General features: G+C 39.5%; 2 protein-coding genes across 2 annotated transcripts in view; both read left to right on the top strand.

The window, feature by feature from the left end:
* The window catches only part of golga5 (golgin A5), a 16409-nt gene extending 8953 nt beyond the window's left edge, over positions 1-7456 (top strand). Inside the window, 6 exon segments of the mRNA XM_071207238.1 lie at positions 307-435; positions 834-932; positions 4129-4351; positions 6291-6390; positions 6490-6553; positions 7037-7456. Coding sequence (XP_071063339.1) covers positions 307-435; positions 834-932; positions 4129-4351; positions 6291-6390; positions 6490-6553; positions 7037-7117 — 696 coding nt within the window. The 3' untranslated portion in view covers positions 7118-7456.
* A 1365-nt stretch (positions 7457-8821) lies between these two features.
* The window catches only part of trip11 (thyroid hormone receptor interactor 11), a 40572-nt gene continuing 26854 nt past the window's right edge, over positions 8822-22539 (top strand). Inside the window, exons 1-4 of the mRNA XM_034111155.2 lie at positions 8822-9440; positions 12907-12983; positions 20610-20720; positions 21309-21614. Coding sequence (XP_033967046.1) covers positions 9302-9440; positions 12907-12983; positions 20610-20720; positions 21309-21614 — 633 coding nt within the window. The 5' untranslated portion in view covers positions 8822-9301. The remainder of the gene's footprint in view (positions 9441-12906; positions 12984-20609; positions 20721-21308; positions 21615-22539) is intronic.

The raw sequence follows: 22539 nt of genomic DNA, 5'->3' as shown, positions 1-22539 counted from the left end.
CTAAACGATAACGGAAGAAAGACTTGAGAGGTGAACCCGTCTGTTTATCAAGGATGGTGGTATGAATGTGGCTTTCGGTCAAACACCTTGATCGCTCTCTCGTACAGCTGTTCTGTGGGTTTCAGGTTCGTGGCTCAAGCTCGTAAAACAGTATTCAATGTGGGATAGAATCTTTGCAGCTTTGACAGTTCAGACGGATACGTTTCTGTCCAGCTTCGGTTGGAGTTTATCGTTTGTATCCGGCTGCAAACGATAACGTCTGTAGTTGAGATGTCGTTGAGTGAGACATGTTGTCTTTGACCTCAGGATCTGGAGAGCCAGGCGGTGACGGAGGCGGACGCGTGGCGGGAGCAGCAGCTGCAGCTGGAGGAGACGCAGAGCTCTCAGAGCAGAGCCAAGCGGGAGGCGGAGGCGGAGGCCGAGCGATACAAACAGGTGAGAAGTACAGAAAGGCAACATTACAAACCGGCTCAGATTTACAGAACCAGTCAACGGTTGGGACACGCCTTCTCAGTCGATTATTTTTTTATTATTTTCTATATTGTAGATTAATACTGAACGCATCCCAACTATGAAAGAACACATATGGGATTATCTAGTAAATGAAAAAGTGTTCAACAAACCAGAATATCATTTTTATTTTCGATTCCTCAAAGCAGCCCCCTCTTGCCTTGATGACAGCTTTGCACTCTGGGCTCCTCTCAGCTTCATGATGTCGTCAATTAACACGTCAATCCAGTCCATTTGTGAACATACTTCCCTTCTGAATGTGTTCAGCTCTCTTCTTAAGTACAGCTGATGTCTTTACGTGTGACGTGTTTGTGTTTCTCAAGGAGCTGCAGTACCTGGAGGAAGAGCAGCATCGAGCCAAAGCCACGCTGCAGAGCAGGATCAAAGACCGAGAGGATGACATCCAAAGACTCAGGAACCAGGTCAGTCGCGTTATACCAATGATGATTATACAGTGGATGTAGAAGCAGTCATATGGCAGCGTGGTACATTGGGATGCAATCAATGTATTAATCAGTCAGGCTATTTATAGACTTTCATGCAGGTTGGAGTTCACAGGGTTTCACAGAAGACTGACAAGCCGGAGATAAGACGGACACGTTTGAAACAAATAGAAAAGACAGTTTCAGACCAATATACAGGAGACAATCAATTATAAAAATGTAATAATATAGTATTAAATATATAGAGAAGTCAAACCGCACTATTCAACTGAAATACCACCCAGCGACATTAGTGAACTGATATTTCAGTTTTAATGTAAAGGTTTCAACTCTCCCAGCAGCTCTCTAATCCTTAAGCAGACTATTCCAGTGGCTCAAAACACGAACTGAAAAACCAGGGTGATGTCTTCTTGATATGGTCCGTCAGTCGAAAGCAAAACTATTTACTTAAATATGAAGAAATTGAGAAAATCAAGAAATATCCATCATTGAGAGCCTGGAAACAGAATACCTGACTTTCATCGCTTAGCAAAATAGTTGTGGATCCACTAATCATTGCAACCTCGATGAAGCTTCCACCCGTAGGCTCGGGGGATAGTTATCTAATCATCACTCGGTGCTCTTTGTAAATCTGTGGAGTGATGAGGCCCGAGCCGAGACGCCAAACTCAAACTATATGCTGCTTCTAATAAACATATGCGGGCGGGCATGTATAATAATAATAATAATTAGAAATGTCCCGATCCGATCACGTGATCGGGGATCGGAGCCGATCACGTGATTTTCAAAAGATCGGAATCGGGAGAAAAAAATCGGGGATCGGGATTTAAATTTTTTTTTTTTATAAAATATTTTTATTATTTTATTTAATGTTACAAAACAAAAATGACCATGTTCACGTCTTAAAGTCATCCTGAGGACTTCGTTTTGGTTTAAAATTACACAACATCATGTATGTGTTGCTTTCTTTGGGCTTGTTTTCAGACCTGGTTGCTTATTTCTCTGAAATCTGGCAACAGAGTGGGCGCAGTGTCTAATGGTAGCAGCAAGCTAACGAGAGGCTACGTTCAGCTGCTGACTCGGGAGTCGGGACAGAGAACATGTCAGGAGTTTGGAAGTATTATAAAATTGAAAGCGAAGGCAGTGTAACAGCCAGATGCAATGTTTGCAAGGCGGAGGTTCCGCGTGGCGGAAAGAACAGAGCTACGTTCAACACGACCTTTTTTTTCTCTTAATGCATTGCATAAAGATCGGATCGGGAAAAATCGGTTTCGGCAGATTGTCAAAATCAAATGATCGGAATCGGATCGGGAGCAAAAAAAGGTGATCGGGACATCCCTATAATACATTTATTTTGGGGGGCGCCTTTCATAACACCCAAGGACACCTTACAGGGTTACAGATTTACAATTTACATTTACAATTTTACCTTACAAATTAAAACAGTGGATTTAGTGAAGTATCAACCGGGGTAAGACAAGACAAACAACAGGACACTGACTACAGAAGGACACAGAAGGACACAAAAGGACACAAAAGGACACAAAAGGACACAAAAGGACACAAAGGGACACAGGGTACAGATTACAGAGAACATGCCAGTTTGAACAGGTGGATTTTGAATGTCGTTATGGAATCAGACTGTCGGAGGCGTCGTGGCAGGGTGCTCCAGAGTCTGGGAGCCGAGCAGCTGAAAGCTCGAGCACCCATGGTTTTGAGGCGATAGCTTGGGACGGTGAGAAGTCCTACGGACGAAGAGCGGAGGGTGCGGGAGGGGGTGTACTCCTGAAGGAGGTCAGAGATGTAGATGGGGGCAAGGTAGCGTACAGGAAGCCAGTGTAGCTGAGTGAGAGTGGGGGTGATGTGGTCGGGTGAGTTGGTGCGGGGGATGATCCGGAGTATTTGCAGTCTATGGAGGAGCTTGAGGGGAAGGCCGGTCAGAAGTGCATCAATCCGGGATATGTGCATGTTGGTATGGATGTGTGAGCATATGGTTATATGTGTATATGTTTATATAGATATATATGTATTCGTTTTATGTGGAAATGCACGGCGAGGATTGCTTTTTTAAATGTCGTTGTACCCGGTGCGATGACAATAAAGGAATTCTATTCTATTCTATATTAAGAAACACGCGAGTTGTCTGACTGAAATAACTAATAATACCTTTAGTCCAGTGCTTCTCAAAGTGTGGTCCGTGAGCGCCCCCTAGTGGTCCGTGAGTATATTGGTAACATTTGAAATAAATGAATAAATGTAAGTTTTCCGCACTCTCGCAGGAATATCTCCTCAATGGAGCGAGCTTAACTTTCAATTGCATAATATAGCCCAGTGCAACACCTTCGTCACACATGTAGCCGCCTGTTTGTACCAATTTCAGGCGATTTGTAATCTGTTCTAGAAAAACGATGTGTTTTTGGATATTTGTGGAGTTAGGTGGTCCTTGGTACGAAAAAGTTTGAGAAACACTGCTTTAGTCCCACAGAGGGGGATTTACATTGTAACAGCAGAAAAGAGCCAAAGACAGCTTCACGTTACCTAAGAAGCATGCATCAGAAAAAGTACTAAAGATTAAAAAAATAAATTATAATAAAAAAGTTACACATTTTATAAAAATACACACCCTGTAACAGTTCTGAGGATTTAGCAGCCAGGTATATATATATTGCACAGTTTTCACATAATCCACAACGTAGTTAAATGTTATTTCTTATACACAGTAAGAGAAACTGCATTTACACACACACACACACACACACACACACACACACACACACACACACACACACACACACACACACACACACACACACACACACACACACACACACACACACACACACACACACACACACACACACACACACACACACACACACACACACACACACACACACACACACAAAGAATCCAGCACCAGTCACTTTTACGCTGCTATGGACATCTTTATTTATATATATCCTGCTTACTTGAAGTAAACGTTTATTTTGTGTTCTTTTGTAATTATTGAGTGTTCTTGCATTTTATTGTGTGAGTTTTTGTATACCTCGGGACTGTGGGAAACAGTATTTCGATCTTTCTGTGTGTCCAAACATACTTTGAGATTGACAATAAAGTTGACTAGTTGGTGTGTAACAACAAGAGGTGTTAACACGATGCTGCTGATGGCCTGCAGCTGACCAACAAGGCTCTGAGCAGCAGCAGCCAGACGGAGCTGGAGAACCGCCTGCACCAGCTGACGGAGACGCTCATCCAGAAGCAGACCATGCTGGAGGCTCTGGGGACGGAGAAGAGCGCTCTGGTGTTTCAGATGGAGCGGCTGGAGACGCAGCTGAAGAGCCGGGAGGGGGGGCACAGCGGGGGGGCCTCCATCAACATGAGCAACCTCGAGGGGCCAGGTAGGATATTGGTTCGATGTGAAAGTGTTGCATATATTTTTTTTGTTAATTTTAGAGCGAATGGGTGCCTTTATTTCCAGGACTGCACCATTTCAAAGGGGAATAAACAAGCTTTCAAACGGATTGAATGCCAAGAAGCATTGTTACAACAAAGACATTTAATAAGACTTAGGGATATGATTTGTATTTTACATTACATGTCACTTGTTAGACGCTTTTATCCAAAGTGACTTACATACAGGAGCAGTTTGGGGTGAAGTGTCTCAGGGACACAACGACATGCTGACTGCAGTGGGGTTTGAACCTGTGACCCCCTGATCCCAACACCAACGCACTATCCACTGCGCCACACGCCTCTGCCTTTTTGTGCTTAGTTTATATAAAAATAATCTGGATTTATTCATATAAATGTCTAAATTGGGAACAATGGGCATGAATCGGATAGACTAAACATTAATTATATAATTAGAATAAAATCCAGGTACGATTTTTGTTAGAAAGTGTTACATATATTCTTTAGATAATTGTGCCTTTATGTTCGATGTATGGCGACATCATTCCGCTTTCAAGTGTTTCATATTTAAAATGCAAAATACTAAGTCAGTAATATTTACAATTTCAATACTTGTATACCTGTATTTGATATCCTTTAAACATTTATAGAATATTTGAGGAATAAATCAACAATTTATCGATTTATTTCTGCAGAAATAAAGGAAAATGTTGGAATCTTTGGGAGTTTTATGAATATAAATATAAATAATCTGGATTTATTATAAATGTCTAAATTGGGAGCAATGGGCATGAATCAGATTTATACTGTAATTATAATTTAATTTCCCCACACTGTGCCAGTTTTTATATATTTTATGAACGAGTCCTGTAACATTAAACTTTAATAATATAAGAACAGTAAAAGAAAATTACGCAATTCAGGGTTGAAGTATTTTACTTTCCTGAACAACAACATCTGATTCACCCTGTTGGTACAGTTTCCTCTTTGTTTGTTTTTCTTTATTTCTTGCATTTATTTATCTGGAACTCCCCCCCCCCCCCCCCCCGCACATCCGACAGTCAGACACAACCACCATATTCAAATCCCAATTAAAAACCCACCTGTTCAAATCTGCTTACTCACTGTAGTGCCCCCATTATATGTCCCATTTGTGTCCACTTGACTGTCTCCTCCATGATTTCCTGTTTGTGTTTTTTTTATCATGTTCTGTTGCCTATTAGCTTTTATTTTATTTAGTTTTAATTTAGTTATTTATTTTTATTTTTTTAAATTGTACGGTGTCATGAAAGGCGCCTGAAAATAAAATGTATTATTATTATTATTATTCCTCTTTTAGGATTCTCTTTTCATTTCCCTATTTCCTTAAACCAGCCGTGTCAAACTCAATTTCATCGCGGGCCACATCAGCATTATGGTTGCACTCAAAGGGCCGGTTGTAACTTCAAGACTATATAAAAATAAATATTTAATATATATAAAATAATGTATTATATTACATTATTGCCTTTGCATTGCATTATTATCGGATAGGGTAATAACCTCATAATTAACTACGTCTAAAAGCAGAAGACTAGGGCAAATAATTGGAAGTCTCTTCAGTGAGAATGTCACAATGATCTTTTTTTAAAAAGCCAGATTCTGGAAAAAAAGTGAAAATGTAAATTTGGAGCAAAATTCATATTTGAGATGCATTGTGGGACATGTAGTTTATGGGCAACGTGCTTCTGTAAATCGGCATGTAACCGTATAATAAACTCATTATATTCTTTCAGAGCTCTTGTGGGGCCGCAGAAAATGAAGTCGCGGGCCGGATTTGGCCCCCGGGCCTTGAGTTTGACACCCCTGCCTTAAACTATGTTTAATTATTCATCATGTTTTATTGTTACGTTGCCGGTAACTTTCTCCCCACGTGTTGTATCTCAGCAGCTCGTCAGAGAAACGCCCCGGTTCTCTTCAGTGATCAGGAAAGTCCCGGAGTGTACGGAAAAGTCCGGAAAGCAGCGAGCTCCATCGACCGGTTCAGGTAACTTCTTCACTCTAATTATATTTAATTACATAGTTAACATGTGAGTTATGATCCCCAGGTATTAATGAACACATGTTGTTGTTGTTGTTGTTCCAGCATCAGACTGGGTATCTTCTTGAGGCGTTACCCGATGGCCAGAGTTTTCGTTATCCTCTACATAGTGAGTATGACATGCTATATTTTGGGCTATGTATAACTTCACATGTGGAACAATTTATTTTGTCTTGTGTATTATATATTTCTACTTCAGTATTGTGACATGTGATGATTATTTTCCTGTCTTTGAAATGTTTGCTAACTCAAGCATTTTGACATCATGTAACTTATACTGATGTTCATTAGTGCCCTGTCCCTATTAATGAATAAAACAAAGTGTATTTAATTAAATGAAAGACTTATTTAATCCGATGATTAACTTTAGTCAAATTAATCTGGTTCAGGTTTCTTTTTTATTTAAAAAAATGTCCTATATTTGTTATTTTCTACGATGCCTTGTTGACATGCTGCTATAACGAACACGTTTCCCAATTTTGGATCACTTATCTTATCCCAATGTTTTAAAACAAAATGCATTTGGTACAGCCCTACTATTTCTCCATCGTTATGAACCCTTTAACAGCATTGTCCCTTCTTCTTCTTCCAGGCGCTGCTGCACCTCTGGGTGATGGTGGTGCTCCTGACGTACACTCCAGAGATGCACCACGGCCACCCAGATGGAAGATAAGAGGATTTTAAGAGTTCTCCCTTCGCTGTGAGGATGGTATAAGCTGCTGGATGCTGGGCTCTGGGTCCTGCCTCTCCCTGTTTTGCACAGAAATGCTATGAATTAAAAGACATTTCCTCCGATTTATTCTTTATTTTTTACAAGTGAAGATCGATAGCTGACATTGAGTTTTAAAATGATTAATTACAGAGGGATTATGTGTTATGTGGACGGTCTTCTGACAGGATATTAAATCAAAAAAGTGATTTCACATCTGTTTTTCTCCTCATCTGCGTTCAGACCTCTGGCCTCTTGAGAGATTGTATTTAACACTATGTAAAAAAAACTTTTAATAAACAAGTTAGAAGAAACGACTCAGACTGGCACTTTTTTACTACATCACTTAAAGGTCACCTATCATGCTATTTTTAGGCAATAGCATGGGTCTCAGATATATACAAATATATAAAAAAACATGTCTATGAAGTGTTTTGCTCAAAATACAGTTTGGAGCTCAAAGGCTTTCTCTCTTGCCGGTTATACCACAAGGTGAGTTCCTTTGTACTTCCTGCTTCTTCACACACATGCTCTCCAGTACAGGTTAGCTCTGAGTGTTAGCGATGCTAATGTAAACACAGACCATATTACGTCCAAAACAGTCGGGCATTGTTTCTGATAGCAACGTTTCTGATTGGGCCGTGGGTCCACTTTTCTTATCGGACGCAAATCTGGATCAGCTCCGTTGTAGCCCGTTTTTAGAGATTTGGGTACGGAGGAAAAGAGAGGGTTTTATTTTCTGACGCTGCGTGAGTTCCCCGACACACCGGGGACACATCTTTATGTATAAAAGACATCAAAAAGTGCATTTTGCATGATAGGTCCCCTTTAAAAGGTCATGTAGGTTTACCGGTCACTAAATGTAATGCAGATTTCACCAGACTAATGATATATTAAATATAAATGTACTTTGAATGCTTGGTATTTTGAAGTATTTATTAAAGTATGTATTTGTTAAAACAGGTGCAATTGCAAAACATAGTAGCAAATAGCATTATTGACCTTTGGCACACCTTTGTATGTTTCTGTATTGGAATAATGCCTATACATTCCCCCCTGTTAACTTGTATTCCATTTACTGTAACAGTCGTTTTTTGTAATTGGATGTTGGATGTTTTATACATCTGGGAAATTCATTTGTTTTCTTGTCGGAATTATAAGGGAGTCTTAGAGAGAATATATATCTTTATTAACTTAAACCCAAATTAGAAATGCTATGAAACTCTGGGAAACTTTCAGGACTCCAGCTTTAAATATATATGTAAAGTTAATAATGAAACTAAATCCAGCCAAATAAAAAGGATAATTCAAGACGAGTGTATCATATTGCATGGAGAAAATATACAATATGTGTTCTGCAAAATAAGCAAGTGTTAAAACACTATTTAGACGAATATACAATTTGTAATCGTAAATGAATATGTATATTTGTAATTATTCACTGCGACTGTAGTGCACAGCGTTTTTGAATGTGTATGTATATTTATTTAATTGACTATTTATCCCTTTTTAATATCTTTGACTTGGTCAACGTGTGTTGTTTTTTAATACACTTTATCTTTACGTGACTTCTTGAACGCGCCTTGTTATTTGTTGGTCAATCCAGCAGGAGGCGCCAACCGCCTTAAAAACCGAAGAAGAAGAAGAAGTACTTGTTGATCATCCAGAATCCCACAATGCACTGCGGCCGTGTCCTGTGTCCACGTCAAACCTGACAGCAGCAGCCGATCGGATAAATATGGCTGCAGTTGAGGTGGCACTTTCTGCCCCTTGCATTGTTGTCAGACCTTCTAAAACCTTCTGAAAACACCGCTAACACCCAGCGTAGACGACGGTACTAAACGTACATATATAAAGTAACATATTAGCTATTTAAATGGCATATAACGTCGCTTAGATTAGCTTAGCTTAGCTTAGCAAATTCCTCCAGATCAGCTGTTGCTAAAGGAGCTTCTGTCAGCCTGAAAAGCGACTTCGTTTTCAGATTAAAGTGGATTTTGAAGTTAATAGCAACCTGAGGTGGAGTTTATATTTCAGCTTAATGATTATATTGGCTGCATCACCTCTGGAGTTTGAGCTAAACTAGCCCCCTCCCCTGCTAGTCCTCCTCGGCCCGGCTTTGTTTTGGTTTGTTTTGTATCCGTCAAGATGTCATCGTGGCTGGGGGGAATCGGCTCCGGCCTCGGGCAGTCTCTGGGAAATGTCGGAGGAAGCCTGTCCTCGTTCACCGGGCAGATATCCAACTTCACTAAAGACATGCTGCTGGAGGGGGTGGAAGAAGTAGGAGGTGAGTGAGTGTGTGTTATCTCATATGGTGGCCACATCATCAGACTCTCAGCTGGAGAAGAGCAAGAGAGCAGCTCCTGTTATTGTTTACTTACAGATCCTAATATGAAGCTCATGGGTGTGCCTCTTGTCTTCAAAAACAAACATACATTACATTTCAGCCGTTGTCATCCAAGGGGACATACAGTAAATGCAATGAACCACAAGGAAACATGCAAGTGCTACCAACAAGAAGGACAAGACATTAAGCAACCAGGCGACAGATGCACAAATGAGAGAAATTAAGGATGTACCCACACACCTATAAACACAAAGAGAAAGACACTTTATTCTCTATTTTTCTCCTGTGTGCAGCACCTCGTTTCACCCTCTGTCTGAAACCAGAGCCCAGTCTGTTTATAATCAGATCTGGGTCATTTACAGTACAATAAGTTCCTCAATTCTTGACTTATCACAATGATGTGGACAGTTAGTTGATATGCTATCCAAAGACTGCTAATTGACTGAGTACTGCGGTAAGCAACCGACTTGATGAAGGGTCATAGGTTAGCGTACACACTGCTGCTTTGTGTGTCTGATGTGTTTAAGTATTCTTGCTGACATCTTTCAGGACAAGAATATTTTTATTTTTATTTTGCATTCAAACGGTTTCACCTGCAGTGAACTAGAAAAATGAATGTCTCTTCAACTGTGTGTCTTCTCAGCATTGTATAACTGTGCACACATATTAGAATGTCAGCAAGCTATGCCCTAAAGGTGCTTTTTAAAAGATGCACACACAATGGTTCCTGATGTGCTAAACCACGGGTCTCAAACTCAAATACACAGTGGGCCAAAATTAAAAAATGGGTACTAGTCGAGGGCCGGACTGGTTCAATGTTTATTGCAGAACTTATTGAAATGAACTTATTGCACATATTAAACCTGGAACTAACAAAGCTTAAATTATTGCCTCTAAAAACAACATTAAACATTAAATAATCAGTTGCATTCATTTCTTATGGCTCTATCTGCAGCTTCTCCAGAGTCATTTCTTATGAGTACATTTTCCCACAGGCCAACAACAGCTTCAAAGAAACTATTCCCCTCAAAGAGAAACCCAACATGCCCTGTTGTCGTGAGAGAAAGTGCAGAAGGAAGCATCCATTGAACTCAGGTTGCTGCTCTGAGATGCTAGTTCAGATACTTGGCGTCTCATCTTGGGTGCAAGGTCATCAATGTTTGGGCTCAGGCTCTGAGCGGAGGAGTCCCTCAGGGTGGGTTAAATGTAACCCACATAGTCTGGTTGAACTTAATATATCAGACATGTATTCCTTTAATAAGTCTTTATTTTAATAGATGATGGCGCCAGAGTGAGGACTATGGCACCATTTATAGAGCTTAGAGTTTAAGGGGTTTTCTGGGAGTCAATATGTATCTCAAAAGATTATCTAACAAATATATAAGACGACAGACAGACACACATTTGGTAATCAATACATCTGTCATTTTCAATGCAAGGCTGTACGATTTAGGGAAATAATCTAATTGCGATTTTTCTGACAGATGTTACGATTCGATTTGCAATTATTTGTTTTTAACCGACCCAACGGAAGTTTATTGTAAAATGCGGCCATATATCCGGCTAGGAAGATAAAGGGCAGGCACTTTCAAAAGCACTTGGCAGCTGATTGGATCAATCTGTCTATCACCTTCTATCATGGGCCTCTTCTGATTGGTTAACAATGGCTGGTGCATGTGGAGCACAGCACTTCTGATTGGTGTGGATGACTGACACACAAGAAGAACAACATTTAAAATTAAAAATGCTTTGCGATTTAATAATTGCATCATTTCAGATTTCGATTTAAAGTCGTTCAGCCCGAATGCAAACATGTCAGAAAATGCTGTTCTCAGCGTCTTAAATATGGAGGTTTATTGTTTGTCTTTTTTGTATCTTATAATACATTTAGCCTTTTAAAAGTTTGCAAACAAGACATTTAAAGATAAGATATACTTTATTGATCCCAAATTGGGAAATGTTTTGGTTGCAACAGCGTGCAAAACAAATATTGCACAAATAAAAAAGAGTAGAAAACAAACAATTATACAATATAGACATCTCAAAGTACAAAATTAAAATAGTGAAAATATAAAAGTTGACCGTGAAGGTACAAATATGTAAACTGACAACTAAAACACTATTGATGGGCTAAATTACACAATATAAAAGTGGGATATTATTTACATTTAGTGTGCATATTAAATTAAATATGAATGTAAAATGTACGGTAAGAAGTTATGAGTCGTATAATTAAACGCATCACTTCGGATGTTAGAGCCAGGATTGACATTTGACACTTTTCCCCTCATGTTTGATAGAATTAAGAAAATAATTGGCAGATGAATCAGTAATAAAAAATACCTTTAGATTCAGCTTTATTTAAAATACTACTAAAGACCTTCTCAGTCGAGCGATTAACCTCTCATTCGCAGCTAGCATCCTGATGCTAACACAGATCACAGGGTTCGTGATTAAATCCAATACTTAAAGAAATCGACTCTTTTTAAGAGTACCAGGAGTTCTCTTTGTACTTTGTATTTACATATATCCTTATCCTAAGCGCACCTCAAACAAAGAAGTAAGTAAGTAAGTAAGTAAAGAAGGCGCTTCTACTCTTATTGTAATAGTGCTGTAAGTCAGCTTCTAGTTTCCACCAGGTCGAGGTCTGGTCTCGTGAGTATAACCACGGTAATGATTATGGGGTTTCTTTTGAAAGTCCTGCTTTAAGCCCTACCCTAAAGTTCCATCACTGAGAAGCAAACACACCACGAGTGATGAAACTCTGACGCACAGAGGACTTTGACCCACATCTCCAACTCACAGCGCTCACACAAATCAAAAGTATGAATTCTTATCACTTCTGAGTACACAGCGTTCTGCATGCCAGGCCTTCGATACTTAGTTAGTACTTTTTTTAAGAAAAAGGGCATGAACTAGAACTAGATCTGCCTGTAGGGTCGGTTTAGTGTGTGTAAGAACGACAGCTGTGAAGTTCACATAACTGATAACAGAAATGTGTGTGTCATGTAAAGCAGATCTGTGTGTGACTAACGTAGAGAGTGTGTCACACAATAAAATGCAAGAACACGCAATAATTACAAAAGAACACAAAATAAATGTTTACTTCAAGTAAGCTGTGTGTGTGTGTGTGTGTGTGTGTGTGTGTGTGTGTGTGTGTGTGTGTGTGTGTGTGTGTGTGTGTGTGTGTGTGTGTGTGTGTGTGTGTGTGTGTGTGTGTGTGTGTGTGTGTGTGTGTGTGTGTGTGTGTGTGTGTGTGTGTGTGTGTGTGTGTGTGTGTGTGTGTGTGTGTGTGTGTGTGTGTGTGTGTGTGTGTGTGTGTGTGTGTGTGTGTGTGTGTGTGTGGCTTATCGATGTATATATTATATTGTGATGTACTCAATGTTTTTTCCTCATGTAACTGCAGATGCTTCCACAGAACTGCAGATGTCCAATTCCAAGTTGGCCGACAGCGAGGCTGCGTTCACCTGTCAGAAATCTGAGGTGAGATTATTCATTTTTATTCGGAGTCTAAACCTGAAACTATACGCCGTTTCTGACCATGTACGGAAAAACACAGCCTTAATTAATAACATGAGTTGCTCAATTGATGCATCCCAGTTATCCAGCCTCTTTCACTGGCATCACTGCTGCATTCATGTGATGCTGGAATAATCAGAGAAGTTAGTTTCCCACTGGAAAATTCACATAAATGGCCCCTGAAGTCACAGCTAGGAATGCTCGGTGTGGAAAACCTATAATTACCTCCTTCTCTTGGCCACTAGATAACCAGTCATTTAGTATTTTAGTATTTTAAAGAAGCTTTATATTCTGCTCACTTTCAGGTTCATATCAGTATGTAGTGTCTCTACTTTAAAGAGTCCTCTCCTGCTGATGTTCAGGTGTATATCAGTATGTAGTGTCTCTACTTTAAAGAGTCCTCTCCTGCTGATGTTCAGGTGTATATCAGTATGTAGTGTCTCTACTTTAAAGAGTCCTCTCCTGCTGATGTTCAGGTGTATATCAGTATGTAGTGTCTCTACTTTAAAGAGTCCTCTCCTGCTGATGTTCAGGTGTATATCAGTATGTAGTGTCTCTACTTTAAAGAGTCCTCTCCTGCTGATGTTCAGGTGTATATCAGTATGTAGTGTCTCTTCTTTAAAGAGTCCTCTCCTGCTGATGTTCAGGTGTATATCAGTATGTAGTGTCTCTACTTTAAAGAGTCCTCTCCTGCTGATGTTCAGGTGTATATCAGTATGTAGTGTCTCTACTTTAAAGAGTCCTCTCCTGCTGATGTTCAGGTGTATATCAGTATGTAGTGTCTCTACTTTAAAGAGTCCTCTCCTGCTGATGTTCAGGTGTATATCAGTATGTAGGGTCTCTACTTTAAAGAGTCCTCTCCTGCTGATGTTCAGGTGTATATCAGTATGTAGTGTCTCTACTTTAAAGAGTCCTCTCCTGCTGATGATCAGGTGTATATCAGTATGTAGTGTCTCTACTTTAAAGAGTCCTCTCCTACTGATGTTCAGGTGTATATCAGTATGTAGTGTCTCTACTTTAAAGAGTCCTCTCCTGCTGATGTTCAGGTGTATATCAGTATGTAGTGTCTCTACTTTAAAGAGTCATCTCCTGTTGATGTTCAGGTGTATATCAGTATGTAGTGTCTCTACTTTAAAGAGTCCTCTCCTGCTGATGTTCAGGTGTATATCAGTATGTAGTGTCTCTACTTTAAAGAGTCCTCTCCTGCTGATGTTCAGGTGTATATCAGTATGTAGTGTCTCTACTTTAAAGAGTCCTCTCCTGCTGATGTTCAGGTGTATATCAGTATGTAGTGTCTCTACTTTAAAGAGTCCTCTCCTGCTGATGTGCAGGTGTATATCAGTATGTAGTGTCTCTACTTTAAAGAGTCCTCTCCTGCTGATGTTCAGGTGTATATCAGTATGTAGTGTCTCTACTTTAAAGAGTCCTCTCCTGCTGATGTTCAGGTGTACATCAGTATGTAGTGTCTCTACTTTAAAGAGTCCTCTCCTGCTGATGTTCAGGTGTATATCAGTATGTAGTGTCTCTACTTTAAAGAGTCCTCTCCTGCTGATGTGCAGGTGTATATCAGTATGTAGTGTCTCTACTTTAAAGAGTCCTCTCCTGCTGATGTTCAGGTGTATATCAGTATGTAGTGTCTCTACTTTAAAGAGTCCTCTCCTGCTGATGTGCAGGTGTATATCAGTATGTAGTGTCTCTACTTTAAAGAGTCCTCTCCTGCTGATGTGCAGGTGGATATCAGTATGTAGTGTCTCTACTTTAAAGAGTCCTCTCCTGCTGATGTTCAGGTGTATATCAGTATGTAGTGTCTCTACTTTAAAGAGTCCTCTCCTGCTGATGTCTTTATGTCTTTATTAGGATCCCCATTAGCACTAGCATGAGCATTGGCTATTCTTCCTGGGGTCCTCACACACTCAAAACATACATAAACATACAACAAAATTAAAACAAAACAGCTCAGCTCATAATTTCATGCTATTTACAGTGAAATGAAGTGAAACTAAAATGGTCATTCAATTATCGCCATCCGAAGGCCAAACAAAAGTAAATACAAATAAGTGTACATAATAATATATGCATACATAGCCACAGGCACAGTTCAAATTTACTTTGTAATACTTAAATAATTTTTTAGCAACCATTTGAAATGTACTTGAGAATTTTCCTGAATGATGTGAACCGGTAAAGAGTTCCAGCTGATCATGGCTCTGTACATGACTGTTTTCTGTCCCATATTTGATTTAGATTTAGGTAATACAAACCTTCCTTCTATTGTATGTCGTGTTTGATAGTTATGTTGTGCATATTGCGCTATAAATCTTTGTGATAATATATCTGGTGAGTGAGTCACTGTAATATTTCTGACAAAATTCAATAAAATATAAGTTGACCTCTGTCTGACAGTTAACCATTTCAGTGTCTCCAGCATTTCAGTGACTCTGGTTCTGTAGGAGCACTGCAGTGCACATCGTGCTGCCTTATTTTGTGCTACTTGTAGTTTGTTTAAATGTTTTTCAGCAGCACTAGACCATATAACCAAACAATAATCAAGCTGCGACAGAACCAAAGCATCCAAAACTTGTCTACTGACATCCATAGGCAAATATTTTACAATTCTTTTTACAAGTGACACACCCCTTCCCATTTTACATACAACATTATCAATTTGTTTAGACCAAGATAATTTATGATCCAAAGTTATACCTAGCAATGTTGTCTCCTTGACCTGTTCAATTTCAATATGGTTTAAATGTAGTTGCAATTTTGGTTCACCTTTTAACTGATGATTTGATCCTATTAATAACGATTTTGTTTTTCCCGCATTAAGTACCAACTTATTATTTATGACCCACTCTGATATCAGTAGTAGATCTTTATTCATAACATTTGTCAACTCTCTTGTAGTTGATGCTGCATAATATATTGTTGAGTCATCTGCATACATTACAATTTTAGCTTTTTCTAACACTAATGGTAGGTCATTTGTGAAAATAAAAGTGGTCCCAAACAACTACCCTGAGGTACTCCACAGGTGACTTTTTTCATCTTTGAGAGACTTCCATTAAAAAAAACAGTTTGACTTCGATTTGTCAGGTAACTTTCTAACCACTTCAGCATTTCCAAATGAAAACCATATTGTTCCAGCTTGTGTAACAACAAAGAATGGTCAATGACATCAAAAGCAGAACTAAAATCGAGTAGTACTGCACCCACTAACTTCCTATTATCTAGTTCGCCCTTCCAGTCATCTGTCATTTGTGTTAAAGCGGTGCATGTGGAATGGCCAGGTCTATAAGCATGTTGATACACAGTATTAAGTTTGTTACCTTCAAAGTATTTTTGTATTTGATTGAAAATTATTCTCTCCATTATCTTTGCTAATGCTGGTAATAAACTTATTGGACGGCTATTTGTACCAGAAAATGGTCCAGCTGGATTTTTTGCAAGTGGAATAATTTTTGCTATTTTCCATGCCTGTGGGCAAATACATTTATCAATACTCAAATTTATAATATGACAGATGGGCTCTGCAACAAAATTAGCAACATATCTAAGAAATGTACCAACTAAATTATCCACTCCTGGTGGTTTATCATTACATTTACCTAGTAGACATTCAACATCTGTAATTGTCACTTTTTCTATTTTAAATGTACACTTCTTATTTTTCATAATTAAATCCTGTATTAGAAATGTGGAGTTACTATTTATAGTTTGATTCATATTTATCCTCAAATGTTTTACTTTATCAAGAAAATAATCATTCAGATGATTAGCAATTTGTACTGGTTTCGTCAAAAATTTCCCATCCACCTCAAGATATGTTGAGGTGGATTTCGGCTTACGGCCCATCATGCCATTCACTAAGCTCCACAGTTTTTTCTTGTCATCCTTTATCTCTTTAATTTTATTTCCATAATACAACTGTTTTTTCTTTTTATTTAATGCTGTAACATAATTCCTTAACCTTCTATAAATGTGCCCGTCTGACTCATAACTTGATGAGAGAGCTACATTTTTTGCATCATCTCTTTGTTTCATTAGATGCCTTAATTCCTCATCTAACCAGGGTGCTCTAAAGTTCCTTACAGTCTGTTTTCTAAGTGGAGCATGTTTATCAATCACCTGCATGAATAACAAATTGAAGACATCAAGAGCATCATCTGGATCGACTTTCTCAAAAACATGTTTCCAACATATCATTTGAACATCCTGGATAAATGACTCTTCACTAAAATATTTCATTGATCTCCTCACAATGACTTTTGGTCCAGCTTTTGGCACCTTTGTCTTTCTCACGATAATTATTAAATTATGATCAGAACACCCTACTGGAATTGATATTGCCTGAGAACATACATGGCTAAAATTAGTAAATATATGATCAATACAAGTTGCACTTTTTGACCCATCTTTCTTGATGCATATCCTGTAGGTTTAGTCACCATTTGTACCAAGTTACATGTATTAATTATTGTCTGCAGCTTGTTTTTAAGGGCACAGTGCAACATATTCCAGTCAATATTTAAATCTCCGATAAAATAAATCTCTCTGTCAAGATCACAAACTTTGTCTAACATTTCACATAATTTGTCTAAATAAATTAAGTTTGCATTTGGAGGTCTGTAACAACATCCTACCAACAAAGGTTTCAAGTGAGGTAAATTAATTTGCAACCAAAGTACTTCAATATCAGCAGACATCAAATCATATCTCACTTTAGCTGGTATTTGCTTTTGAATGTATACTGCCACCCCACCTCCATCTGCATTCCTGTCCTTTCTAAATATTCTATATCCATCAATATCCACAGCAGCGTCATTAAATGTGTCATCTAAGTGAGTTTCAGATATTGCTAACAAATTAATACCACATGATAATATTTCCTCTATCTCAGACACTTTATTTCTTAAACTACATATATTGATGTGAGCCAATTTAAACCCTTTACTTGGTAACTTATTCAACATTAAGATGGCAATTTAAATGTTATCTCTTTTTCACTTCCTATCAAAATGAGAGCTGAACTAAAACATACATGTCACACAATTTCAACCACACACACCATCACATACATAACCCAACATTTATCTGCACATAGATTGCTATAAATGTGCATACTCACTCGCTCAATTAGACGAGCTTCACGGTAGCTCCCGAACATTTTAAATAATAGTATGAAATATATTCATGGTAATGTCTCGCAACACTAGATCTAATCAATACATCACAATTACATTTTAGGAAGAATAAACAACAATAGAGACAAGTTGAAATTTGTCTCTATTCAAAATCTAATAAACATAAATTCATACTCGCAGATGATGAAGTAAATAACTTCAAATAAATGAGTAGATAACTCATAGACCAGTGAATATTGGCCCACAAGAAAATAAAACAATTGTGGAGATCACCAAAACTGCAACAATTTCCATTTTCATAATACAATTAATTTCTTCTCCTATATGTATAATCATACCATCTATCTGGTGATGTCAATCAGTCATTTCCCACCTTCATTTCTGGTTTGAACTGAAACCGGGCTTATCACTGTTTTATAGAAATGCTCAGCTTCACTACAGTCCCGATAAAGTTTGGTTTGTCCATTGAAGGTTACGATGAGCGTTGCGGGGAACAATAGCCCATGCCTCACCTCAGCCTTGCGCAGCTTCATCCTGACGTCATTGAATAGGGCTCTCTTCCTGGCAACATCCGGAGTAATATCAGGAAATATCTTCACTCGCATGTCACGGAAAAGAATCTCTCCCTTGCTTCTTGCCAGCTTCAAGATAGCTTCCTTAGCTTGATATCTCTGCATAGTGACAATCATAGGTCTGGGTCTCAAATCAGTCCCCTGCCCAATCCTGTATGCAATCTCGACTGCCGGTTCACATGAGAGCTCACTTCCGAACACCTCCTTTAAAAAGTTTGTCACAAAGGCAATGGGATCGCTCTTCTCAATGTCCGTTTTCAGTCCAATCACACGTAGATTAAACTTTCTGCTTTGAATCTCCATCCTCTCTATTTTGTCTTTGAACTCTTTGCTTTCCTTCATTAGATTGCCATTTGCGGTTTCGAGTATAGCAACCCTACAATCCATGTCGGTTATCCCCTCCTCCATATCACCGAGCTTCTGACAACATGAGTCAAGTTCTCCCTTTAAAGCATCAAGCTGCGGCTGGAATTTCTCGAAAGCAGCCCCTATCTCCTCTCTTATTATGGAGCGTATTAGTACCGCCAGCTCCGAGTGGTTCACCTGCGAGGCCCCGCTCTCCATGGCGTTTTCCTCTGCTGCTTGTGTGTCAATCACTCCCGAAAGACCGCTGCTCTCATTCAATGGCACTTTAGCCTTTTTGTTTGGTTTCTTCGGTGGCATTACATTCCCGTATTTCGCTATAAACTTTGAGTGATCAACTTGCTCATCTGATCATAACCTGATTTCTCAAAAAGTTTGGTACGGGAGCTACACGCTCTCAGACTTCACACACAACTTCCACGCATGCTCAGTGTGTGTGTGTGTGTGCTCTCTCTGACGTATGGCATGATTGTTCAGGTGTATATCAGTATGTAGTGTCTCTACTTTAAAGAGTCCTCTCCTGCTGTTGTGCAGGTGTATATCAGTATGTAGTGTCTCTACTTTAAAGAGTCCTCTCCTGCTGATGTTCAGGTGTATACCAGTATGTAGTGTCTCTACTTTAAAGAGTCCTCTCCTGCTGATGTGCAGGTGTATATCAGTATGTAGTGTCTCTACTTTAAAGAGTCCTCTCCTGCTGATGTTCAGGTGTATACCAGTATGTAGTGTCTCTACTTTAAAGAGTCCTCTCCTGCTGATGTTCAGGTGTATATCAGTATGTAGTGTCTCTACTTTAAAGAGTCCTCTCCTGCTGATGTTCAGGTGTATATCAGTATGTAGTGTCTCTACTTTAAAGAGTCCTCTCCTGCTGTTGTGCAGGTGTATATCAGTATGTAGTGTCTCTACTTTAAAGAGTCCTCTCCTGCTGATGTTCAGGTGTATACCAGTATGTAGTGTCTCTACTTTAAAGAGTCCTCTCCTGCTGATGTTCAGGTGTATATCAGTATGTAGTGTCTCTACTTTAAAGAGTCCTCTCCTGCTGATGTTCAGGTGTATATCAGTATGTAGTATGTAGTGTCACGGGCCTGATTTGGCCCCCGGGCCTTGAGTTTGACACATGTGCTCTAAACCATTGTTTCTAAAACTTTTTCATACCAAGGACCACTTAACCAATAAAAAAACACATCGTTTTTCTAGAACAGATTACAAATCGCCTGAAAATGGTACAAATAAGTGGCAACATGTGTGATGAAGGTGTTGCGCTGGGCTATATCATGCAATCAAAAGTGAAACTTAACCTTGCTCCATTGCGGAGATATTCCCGCGAGAGTGTGGAAAACTTAAATTGATTAATTAATTTCAAATGTGAAATGTTACCAATATACTCACGGACCACTAGGGGGCGCTCACGGACCACCAATTGTCCGCGGACCACACTTTGAGAAGCACTGCTCTAAACGGATAAAAAATAATGTTACTGTGTTACTGACTTCCTCCCTTTCGTTTTTTTGTTGCAGCATGAAAGATTACGAACGCTTTATGCGGAACTGGAGGAGAAACTGGAAGCTTCAGAGATCCAGATTAAAAGCCAGTCTGCGGAGTACAGATCCCTCCTGCAGCAGAAAGATGTATGTACATTTTAGATATTGATTATTGCATTTAGAGAATACTTGTTGTTAAAAGATATCCCTATGTCTTATTCAATGACAGAACGTCCAGTAATAAAGGACCCATGATGCTTTGACCATTAAACAATTCAGTATTGTAGTTAGCTCTATAAATGTGTAATATATGTGGACGTTTAAGACTGCATAAAATAATTTAATCAAATGTATGACTTTATTTAAACCTATAAAAGACGACGTGAAAATGTTTTGATTTTGTCCGCCACACACATGGCTGATTACATTTCAATTAAATTAAATACTTATAATGCTGTTAATAAATATGTTGTTGTTCTTGCAACCTTCCTATATCAACAATACTTAATATATAAGTGTAGCCTAATATTACCCTGCACAAAAGCACCTTCAAATGGAAATAATAGATGTGCAAAAAACAGAGTGCAGCATTTAAACCGACCTTATTTCAGGCTAACAACCAAAAACACATGCAAAGTCCTGAGACCAGCTCGAATGAGGACTCTTTCCAGGTTGGAGGACTCCTTCCTGCGCCTCTCTACGACCCTAACCCTAAGATGTGTTCTGTGTCTCCAGGTGGAGATCAGTCACCTGAAGGCTCGGCAAAGCGGTCTCCACGAAGACTTTCAGACTCTGCAGAAGTCGTCTCAGTCCTCCTCCGTTGGTCCCGCCATGCTTCCTGTCTCCACCGCTTCCTCCTCCACCACTTCCTCCTCCTCCGCTTCCTCCTTCCTGTCGCGGCCCTCGGGGACACACTCGGGTTTCCACGGCGACGAGATGGACCTCAGCGACGTCCTGTGGTCTCAGCAGGAAATCAACCGGCTGTCCAATGAGGTCCTGCGTCTGGAGGCCGAGGTGACTCACTGGAGGAGGATCTCTCAGGTAATCATGACGAGGATTCAGTGTTCACTTATTCACTTATAACAGTGACCATCATCCGGCCGCCAGACATTCTCATCCGGCACGCACGGTGCGTTCTTTACAACGTCTCGTGAGTAATGTACAGTACTGGAGTCCAACAGAGAGGCAGCAGCTGCGGGACAGTAGACTGCGTGTTGCGTTGCCGTCCCTGCCCTGAAGGAGAAGTGATTCTTCGTTAGCGTGAAGAGTCTGCTTTATACGCTCCGCAGCAGTAGCCCCGCTGCGAAGCTCCGGCGACTTCACAGTACATGCACCCCCCCCCCCCCCCCAACAGAGTCCAACAGAGAGGCAGCAGCTGCGGGACAGTAGCCTGCGTACTGTGTAGCCTTCCCTGCGAAAGGGTCTATTGGATAAATGTAGTTGGTGATCCCTGACTTATAATATGTAGCAGGGCTGGCTCATCCAGCCACAGGAATAGTTTATTATTATTTTGTACAGGCTAAAGACAATAACATGGACATAACAATAACATATAGGAGATGACATTCCCATCTCAGACAAAAACAAAGAGATAAAGATACAGTCAGTAGGATCACTTCACAAACAACAATAGGTAGACAACCAAAAACCACCAAAAACACAACATGGAAAGCATAGTTATTGTTCCTTTAATCCCACTCTTCGTTAGAGCTCATTATTTCCCATTTCATGGCGTGTTGATCCGCCCTTTTCATTTTTTTTGGCAATAATTTTTTTCAAAATAAATTGTATTTTTAATCTACTCTTCAAACGCCTTAAAGGGGACCTATCATGCAAAATGCACTTTGTGAAGTCTTCTATACATCAACATGTGTCCCCGGTGTGTCGGGGAACTCACGCAGCGTCAGAGAATAAAACCCTCTCTCTTTTCCTCCGTACCCAAATCTCTAAAAACAGGGAACAACGG

The sequence above is a fragment of the Pseudochaenichthys georgianus genome, chromosome 22 (assembly GCF_902827115.2).
Source record: "Pseudochaenichthys georgianus chromosome 22, fPseGeo1.2, whole genome shotgun sequence".
NCBI classification, from domain to species: domain Eukaryota; kingdom Metazoa; phylum Chordata; class Actinopteri; order Perciformes; family Channichthyidae; genus Pseudochaenichthys; species Pseudochaenichthys georgianus.
This window is presented reverse-complemented; position numbering and strand designations above follow the sequence as displayed.